Below are 10000 nucleotides of genomic sequence, written 5' to 3' on the forward strand. Positions count from 1 at the left end.
AAAGAGAAAGACAGAGGAAAGAGAAAGATAGGGGAAAGAGAGAGGAAAGAGAAAGATAGAGGAAAGAAAGAGGAAAGAGGAAAAGAGAGGGAGAGAGAGGAAAGAGAAAGACAGAGGAAAGAGAAAGGAAAGAGAGAGGAAAGAGAAAGACAGAGGAAAGAGTAAGATAGGGGAAAGAGAGAGGAAAGAGAAAGATAGAGGAAAGAAAGAGGAAAGAGGAAAAGAGAGGGAGAGAGAGGAAAGAGAAAGACAGAGGAAAGAGAGAGGAAAGAGAAAGAGGAAAGAGAGAGGAAAGAGAAAGATAGGGGAAAGAGAGAGGAAAGAGAGAGAGGAAAAGAGAGAAGAAAGAGGAAAAGAGGGAGAGAGAGGAAAGAGAAAGACAGATGAAAGAGAGAGAGGAAAGAGAAAGATAGAGGAAAGAGAGAGATAGAAGAAAGAGAGATGAAAGAGAGAGAGAAAGAGAGATTGAAGAAGTAGAGAGAGAGAGAAAAGAAATAGAGAGGAAAGAGAGAAAGAAAGAGAGAGAAGAAATAGAGAGAGAGGAAAGAGAGTTTCTGAAGCAGATATAAAAAATGAGCTCATTTAGACTGTATCTATACAGTGAGTGTGTATGTGTGTGTGTGTGTGTGTGTGTGTCTCTGTGTGCGTGTGTCTCTGTGTGTGTGTGTCTGTGTGTGTGTGTGTGTGTGTGTGTGTGTGTGTGTGTGTGTCTCTGTGTGTGTGTGTGTCTCTGTGTGTGTGTGTGTGCAGTCTGATTAAGCTCCTGTGGCCGCGACAGCAAACAGCCTGATTTGAGACTAATTGCGAGGAGCTAAAACAGGAGGTTCAGGCCTCATAAAGCCCATGGAACAGATGTGTTGCAGGGCATGATGGGAAACGTTTGACTCACTTAAAGCCTCAGCATATTTCAGCCTCTATAACTGCTCAGAGGAATGTTGTAGTGCTCCCAGGTTCTCAGGCCCAGCGCTCTGTTTCAAAGAGCCTGTATCGCTTGATTTTTACTCTGTTTTATCCCTGACGTTTATACATCAAAAACAGCCGAAATTCATTCTTACATGACCATTTCATATGTGACTCGTATGGAGGGAACTTTCTGAAACTTTATCAGTGTTTCATACTACAAACTTTTTTGTTTAAAAACGAAGTTCAATTTTCTGTGATCTGGCCCTTTAAAGGTCCAGAAAGAACAGGCGGCTACTGTACAGCGTTACTGAATAAAGGAAACCGGCGGCCGGTTCTGACTAAGACGTGCCATGAGGCTGCAGCGCTGCTTCGTTCAGTCTTTCCACTAACGCAGAACATTAGATCCTCGCCAGACCTACACGCTCACTAATGCTGCAGTGAGACGTGTCGCTCTCCTTCTTCCCTGTCCCTCAATCTCGATCTCTGTCTCCCCCTCTCTTTCTGTCTCTCTCTCTCTTCTTTTTCTTCCCCCTCTTTCTCTGTCTCTGTTTCTTCCCTCTTTCACTCCCTCTTTTTCTTTTCTCTCTCTCTCTCTCTCTCTCTCTCTCTCTCTCTCTCTCTTCCTCTTTCTGTCATTCCTGTGTTTTTCGGGCAGAATCCGATCCAGAAATAAGAAAACTCCTCCTGGCCGTGTTTTCTTTCTTGGCTCCTTCGGCTTTTGCTCTCCTCATTTTTTCTTCCAAACGCCCATCCCTTCTTCCTTTCCTTCTCTTTGCTGATGTATTGCTGAGCTGCTTTAGTCGTCCTCTTTTTCCCTTTTCTTTATTTGGCTCATAGTGTAAAACAAGTGGAAATCAGAAATAGGCAGGTGAACATGAACAGAGAGAGAGAGAAAAGAAGGAGTGACAGAACAAATAGGAGGAAAAGATAAAGAGAGAAGAAAGAAAGCAAAAAAGAGAACAGGAAGAAAGAGGCAGAGAGAGATAGAGAGAGAGAAAGAGAGGAGAGTGAGAAAGAGAAAGAGGTAGAAGAGAGAGAAAGGGAGAGAGTTATGTAAAGAATGTACAGAGAGAGGTAAAGAGATGGTAAAGAGAGAGAGAGAGAGTGATAGAGAGAGAGGGAGAGAGATAGTGAGGGAGAGGGGAGAGAGATAGTGAGGGAGAGAGAGGGAGAGGGATAGTGAGGGAGAGGGGAGAGAGATAGTGAGGGAGAGAGAGGGAGAGGGATAGTGAGGGAGAGGGGAGAGAGAGATAGTGAGGGAGAGAGAGGGAGAGGGGAGAAATAGGTAAAGAGAGAGAGAGAGAGAGAGAGAGAGAGATAGTGAGGGAGAGGGGGGAGAGAGAGTCACTGGTAAAGGGGCCGGTCGTGTGTTGTTAGTGCTGAGCAGAGACACATGTGGAAGCAATCAGTCTCCAAAACTGGCTGATAGCATCATCAGAACCTGCAGAACGTTACAACAGCCAGAACACTGAGCAGCGAGAGAGGCGGAGAGAGCGAGACGAAGAAAGAAAGGCAGTGCTGCAGTGAGAGGAAAACAGTCCTCATCTGGGCGTTCAGAGGGTTCATGGACTCAGGGGCTCGCGCTATTTCCAGCCCGCTGCTCCGCTGCTCTGTCCTCTCTGAGCTCAGCCTGTTTGGCTGCCAGCGTGTTTTTCTCCTCGTGCTGTGGAGCAGAAATGGGGGGAGGGGGGTGGAGGTCACGAAGTAAGAGAAAAGAAAAGGAGAGTGAGACCAGACAGAAAGAGGGGACCTGGTGTGTGTACATTTCTTGGTTTTCCTACATTTTTCAGCTAAAAACGCAGAGAAAAACCTCTCAACACAATGATTATATATATTTCTCATAATAATAACTGTCATCAAGTTATTCAGTAATTCAGTGCTGTAAATTAGACACTAAAACCAACACTTTATTCACAGTTTATAGTATTTTGGGGAACAATCTAATTGAAGTACATGCTAAGAATTATGGATATATTTAAATGTGTATATATATATATATATATATATATATATATATATATATATATAAGCTATGATTTTCTGTTTATTACAAAAGAGCTATGAATAGCTGTTTAATTAGTGAGATTTGTATATATGTATAAAATTGGGCCTTTTCTATAGATTCATTCATCATGAAATTTACATACACAGGCATTTTCAGGTGTCAAAAACTGGAACAACAAAAATGGAGATTTTGTTCAGACAGCAGCGAAATATACATATTATTCACCATGACATCAGCAATATATATATATATATGTATATGTGTGTGTGGAGGGGGGGGTGCATATTTTAATGTGTATGTTCGGGTTGAGTCAGCGGAAGCGGAATTCTTGCCTTTAGGAACGAGTACGTGCAGAAGCTGAGTCACAAAACGGCGGCTGTATCATAGCAATAGTCAATATGAACAGAACCCCCTCGGCATTGCATATTCATGACATTGTCTGCTCTAGCTTTCCCTAAATTTCGCTCCTTCAGGATTCTTCTGTAGTAATTTGTATTTTTAGTTTGACTTGACTGTCCTCTAATGATTTCTCTGTGCTTATATTTTGGCAAAACAGAAACGGATCAGCTACAAGCTTCTTTTAACTTATTGTGATATCGAAGTGTTGTTTTGAAAGCGGAAATTCCTCATTCTATACCAAAAACCAAGCGTGGTGTTGTCTCGCCTAGCTAGTGGCATATGTCTGTAGGGGACTGTAGCAGATTATTACATAACTACAAGGTGGCTGTGATAGGATGCAACATTAGACAAAAATGAGCACTGGAGAAAGTGTGAGCATATTTCTATGTGAGTGGTTAAAGGGATTATGTATATATGTGTGTGTGTGTGTTTGTGTGTGTGTTTGTTTGTGTGTGTGTGTGTGTGTGTGTGTGTGTGTGTGTGTGTGTGTGTGTGTGTGTATATATATATATGTACATGTATGTAGATGTAATATGGGCATACAGATACATGTATACATATGCTTGTGTGTTAAATAATGTTGTATAATTATACATTCAGTTCTCCGTACATAGCAATGTCAACAAAAGAAGAGGCAGAGAGTAAGAGGACGGTTTAATAAAGGAGGTTCAAGAGGCATCTGCAACTAAAGCCACGGCTGTTTATCTGTTATCTCTTTTTAAATGGTTAACAGGTCAGTTAATCTGGATGCACTGGCCCTGAGCTCAGGGGGGTGTAAAATATATATATAGATAGATAGATAGATAGATAGACAGAGAGAGAGAGAGAGAGAGAGAGAGAGAGATGGACAGATAGATATATAGGTATATTGCTCCATGATGAATGGTCCATGTTTCCACTGACTTACATAAAACTTAAAAAAAAAAAAGTAGGGTAAGTTTTTTATACTGTAACTTTACAGGGAAACAGTCATATATATATATATTATATATATGTATGTGTATATATATATATATATATATATATATATATATCACTGTCCAAAGAAGAACATGCATCCCCATTTTTGTTTTGTTCATTTTCTACTTCATTTTAACACATCAAACATTCCTTGTTGAATGGATCAATACAAATGCTCCAAAATCAGTTACAACATAACCGTTTTACATTGGCTTACATTGAAAGCTACTAATGTTTGTCCCACTTACTTTTGGAGATACTTGTTTCCCTTTGGACAGGGACAATATATTCAAACCACATGCAACATTTTATTGTTACATATAGATATTTATAACATAAAGCATCTGTGTAACACATAAGGGATACAAGTATGACCTCATGTCCTGATCTTATGTATTAAAATCATCCAGTGTGTCTCTTTTCTCATTCACCCTCTCCTGGCCTTTTTCTCTCTGACCTGTTTTCCTCAATAAAACTGCATTCTCTGCATTCTCTGACACCACGTCCTCACAGCTGGAACACAGATCCACACCCTGAAGCCTCGCGCCTGTCAAAACATCTCCGACCATCCTGTTAGTTATATTAGTGTCAGGGATGGTAGTGGAAAAAATTATATTTATATATATATATATATATATATATATATATATATATATATATATATTAGCCAATAAAACGTTATCATCAAGACTTTCACAATCTACCATGAATTATTGAGTATCTACTATGAATTATTAACTACTCTGAATTATTCAGTACCTACTCTGAATTATTCAGTATCTATTATGAATTATTCAATATCTACAATGAATTATTAGGGATCTACTACGAATCATTCAGTATCTATTATGAATTATTAAGCATCTACTATCAATTATTCAATATCTACTATGCATTTTTCAGTATCTACTATTAATTATTCAGTATCTACTATGAATTATTCAGTATCTACTACGAATTATTCAGCATATACTTTTAATTATTCAGCATCTACTTTGAATTATTCAGTATCTACTACGCATTATCCAGTATCTACTATGCATTATTCAGTACCAACTCTGAATTATTCAGTATCTACTGTAAATTATTCAGTATCTACTGTAAATTATTCAGTATCTACTATGAATTATTCAGTATCTACTATGGATTATTAAGTACCTACTATGAATTATTCAGCATCTACTAAGAATTATTCAGTATCTACTGTAAATTATTCCGTATCTACTATGCATTATTCAATACCTACTCTAAATTATTCAGTATCTACTGTAAATTATTCAGTATCTATTGTGCATTATTCAGTGTCTACTATGAATTATTAAGTACCTACTCTGAATTATTCAGAATGTACTGTGCATTATTCAGTATCTACTATGAAATATTCAGTACCTACTCTGAATTATTCAGTGTCTACTAAAAATTATTCAGTATCTACCATGAATAATTCATGAAGTTATTCATAAAGTGGGTGTGTATGTTGTGTAGAGTGAGAAGCTGCAGTGTGGAGGGGTTTAACTTTGTCCACGTAGGAAAGGCTTTTTTTCAGCCAAAGCAAGAATCCAGACGGGTAGAGATTAGATAAGCCTTTAAAACATTACATCCTGTGTTGTCATGGTTAAGATTGTTTCCGTCATAGGAAGACATTTTTTGTTGTTTACTTTAATGTCATTTAACACCAGTTGCCCTCTACACTATATGAACAGTTCATGATGGCCAAAAGTGGCCAGATGCTGTTATGATTGTGTCTCTAATGTATTGATTTGTGTGCATTTAGTTCCAGATGGCGCACCGGTGAACTTGACCGCAGTGCTGAACAGGACGGAGGTGCTGATTAGGTGGGCCGAACCTGCGGGCAGGATCAATGGAGAGCTGCAGGGCTACAGGATCGAGTACAGCACAATTAATATGGAGCAGGTAAACATGCTCACAGACAGAAACTTGAGGCTCCTCAGTGCTCATCTGAACCTCATTTGCTGAACTCCGGATTATTCATCGCTGCTCATCCTGGTGACTGAGCTTCCTGTAGGTTCAGCAGGAAATTCGTCTGAATTTAATCTGCAGTGTTTACAGAGTTGTGAGATATTCAGGATCTGTTTCAGACTCAGCACGACCACATTCATCACTCCTGAGGTCTTTCAATTGAGTACTCCAGCAGAAGTTTCCTGTAGAACAGAGATTCTCAAATCGTTTCATGGCAGAACCCAAATGTAGAGGTTCAAACTTGGTTCTTTGTAGTATATCTCTTTGTGGTAGTATATCTGCTTCATGGTGGTCTGGTGTGCAAAGCTGGCAGGTGTGATAACCCACGTTTTCCTCTTTCTCAGCAGTCTGAGACGAGCTTGGTCCTAGATTGTGCAGTTATGTTATGAATTTGGGCTGCGTGGATTTATTGTTCATCCAGGAGAAGTCTAATGTAGAACACGATGAAAAAAGTGTTCATTTAATCTGAGAGTTCAAATTTCTTTCAAGGAAGTAACACAGGAGACCCCCCCCCCCCCCCCCCTACATCTTTTTTCTCTCTAAGAGGGGTCCCATTACTCTTATGGGATGTCTAGGACCCCCCAGTTTGAACTGTCAAATACAGGCCACATCTCTACATCATTTAAAATCCTATTTTCTTCATAGACATCAGCCCTATGCATGGCTACGTTGTTGCTATGACAAGAAATGTGGATCTGTGAGCCCATGTGACGATAGTCTGACTATACAAGCTGATCTTGACCTGCAGTGTGAATGATCCGTCTAAAGATCTGACGCTTAGACGCCCTTGTTTTGTTACTTCACTCTCACAGGTTGTGCTGGATGTTGGAATGGACACTGAGGTTTTCGTCAATGTGTCCAATACTTCATCAAACATCTCCTTCAGGGTGTGCGCTTACACAGGAGCGGGACACGGACCCTGGACCCCCATCCAAACGCTCTCTTTGGTCACGGCGGGTAAGAGACAAGAACAAACAGAATGATCAAATGAATGTAGTCAATGTAGCTAATATGAATCATTCTGTGTCTAATATTAATTATGCAGTATCTACTATAAATTATTAAACTTTGATTTATATATTAACTACTATAAATTATTATCAGGATCTCCTATGTATTACTCAATATCCTCTTTGAACTATTCAGTATCTATTATGAATTATTCAGTATCTACTTTGAATTATTTAGTAACTTGCATAAATTATTCAGTATCTACTATGAATTAGTCAGTATCTACTATGAATTATTCAGTAATTACTATGGATTATTCAGTATCTACTGTGAATTATTTAGTAACTTCCATAAATTATTCAGTATCTACTATGAATTATTTAGTAACTTTCATTTTATTTATTATTATTCAGCAATTATTCAGTAATTGCTATGGATGTGTCTTCAGTGTCTACAGTGAATTATCCAGTAACTTCTATAAATTATTCAGCGTCTTCTTTGAATTATTTAGTAACTACTATGAATTATTTATTCCCTAATATGAATTACTCAGTAATTACTATGGATTTTCCAGTATGTACTATGCATTGTGTCCACATACAGTGGGGACACCTACAAATAATGGAGAGGTCTGCAATTTTTATCGTAGGTACACTTCAACTGTGAGAGTCAGAATCTAAAAAAAATCCAGAAAAGGACATTGTATGATTTATAAATAATTCATTTGCATTTTATTGCATGAAATAAGTAATGATCACCTACCAACCAGCAACAATTCTGGCTCTCACAGACCTGTTAGTTTTTCTTTAAGAAGCCGTCCTACTCTGCACTCGTTACCTGTATTAATTGCACCTGTTTGAACTCATTACCTGTATAAAAGACACCTGTCCACACACTCAATCAATCACACTCCAACCTCTCCACCATGGCCAAGACCAAAGAGCTGTCTAAGGACAAGAGGGACAAAATTGTAGACCTGCACAAGGCTGGGATGGGCTACAGGACAATAGGCAAGCAGCTTGGTGAGAAGGCAACAGCTGTTGGCGCAGTTATTAAAAAATGGAAGAAACACAAGATGACTGTCAGTCTTCCTCGGTCTGGGGCTCCATGCAAGATCTCACCTCATGGGGTAAGGATGATTATGAGAAAGGTCAGGAATCAGCCCAGAACTACATGGGAGGACCTGGTCAATGACCTGAAGATTGCTGGCACCACAGTCTCAAAGATTACCGTTAGTAACACACTACGCTGTCATGGATTAAAATCCTGCAGGGCACGCAAGGTTCCCCTGCTCACGCCAACACATGTCCAGGCCCGTTTGAAGTTCACCAATGACAATCTGGATGATCCAGAGGAGGCCAGATGAGACCAAAATAGAACTTTTTGGTATCAACTCTACTCGCCGTGTTTGGAGGAAGAAGAAGGATGAGTACAACCCCAAGAACACCATCCCAACCGTGAAGCATGGGGGGTGGAAACATCATACTTTGAGTGTATTGCAAGTGTATTGCAAGATTTTGGCCAACAACCTCCTTCCCTCAATAAGAGCATTGAAGATGGGTCATGGCTGGGTCTTCCAGCATGACAATGACCTGAAACACACAGCCAGGGCAACTAAGGAGTGGCTCTGTAAGAAGCATTTCAAGGTCTAGGAGTGGCCTAGCCAGTCTCCAGACATGAACCCAATAGAAAATCTTTGGAGGGAGCTGAAACTCAATGTTGCCCAGCGACAGCCCCAAAACCTGAAAGATCTGGAGAAGATCTGTATGGAGGAGTAGGCCCAAAATCCCTGCTGCAGTGTGTGCAAACTTGATCAAGAACTACAGGAAACATCAAACCTCTGTAATTGTAAACAAAGGTTTCTATACAAAATATTAAGTTCTATTTTTCTATTATGTCAAATACTTATTTCATGCAATAAAATGCAAATTAATTATTTAAAAATCATACAATGTGATTTTCTGGATTTTTTTTAGATTCTGTCTCTCACAGTTGAAGTGTACCTACAATAAAAATTGCAGACCTCTCCATTATTTGTAGGTGGGAAAACTTGCAAAATCGGCAAATGTTTTTTCCCCACTGTGACAACAATGACAAAATCTTTTTTTTTTTTTGCCTGCAGAATTCGACAAGATCAAACTTGCTAGTGAGTCTCTCTCTCTCTCTCTCTCTCTCACACACACACACACACAAACACACTGCTGGAAATGATCCCATGGCACTTTCCTTCTCTTTTTTATTTTCTTCTCCTTTCTTGCTGGTTTCTAACTTGGGGGATGCTTCCCTATACACGTCTGTGAAAAGAGGAAGAGAGAGAGAAAAGAGAGAGAAGAGCTGAACAAAGAGGAAGAAGGAAGGAGGGGGGTGAACAGAGGAGGGCGAGTCATAAATATTTATCACCAGCAGCATCTCTGTTAGCTTAGTCTGCCTGTGAAAAGGATGAAACAGACAAGTGAGAGGCAACCACAGAGAGAGATAGGGGAAATAGACACAGAGAAAAAGATAGAAGAGAGAGATGGGATGAAGAGAAAGAGAGGGAGAGGGAGAGGGAGAGAGACCAGCACAGTGCTGGGTTTTTGGCAGAAGACAGGGAGGGATTTGGAGCGAATTCCGGTCTTTGCGGATACGGAGAGCGAGAGAGAGAGAGAGAGAGAGAGAGAGAGAGAGAGAGAGAGTTAAAGACATTAGGAGACACACCCACATTAAGCAGGGACCTACACAATGAGGTAATTTATGAGCTAATCTCCTTCCTCAACACGGCTGTCAAACATGTATAAACACTGCTATTTCCCTTCAGCTGTA

At 39.8% G+C, this 10000-nt stretch overlaps 1 protein-coding gene across 2 annotated transcripts in view; it reads left to right on the forward strand.

Annotated features, from left to right (window-relative positions):
* The window catches only part of LOC108424003 (tyrosine-protein kinase receptor UFO), a 74018-nt gene that overhangs the window by 38368 nt on the left and 25650 nt on the right, over positions 1–10000 (forward strand). The window contains exons 8-10 of one of the 2 annotated variants that reach the window (XM_037531086.1): positions 6042–6181; positions 7060–7204; positions 9321–9344. In XM_037531086.1, the coding sequence (XP_037386983.1) occupies positions 6042–6181; positions 7060–7204; positions 9321–9344 (309 nt within the window). The remainder of the gene's footprint in view (positions 1–6041; positions 6182–7059; positions 7205–9320; positions 9345–10000) is intronic. The other variant, XM_037531087.1, reaches the window with a different exon arrangement.

This window comes from Pygocentrus nattereri, chromosome 19, assembly GCF_015220715.1.
Source record: "Pygocentrus nattereri isolate fPygNat1 chromosome 19, fPygNat1.pri, whole genome shotgun sequence".
In the NCBI taxonomy this organism is placed as follows: domain Eukaryota; kingdom Metazoa; phylum Chordata; class Actinopteri; order Characiformes; family Serrasalmidae; genus Pygocentrus; species Pygocentrus nattereri.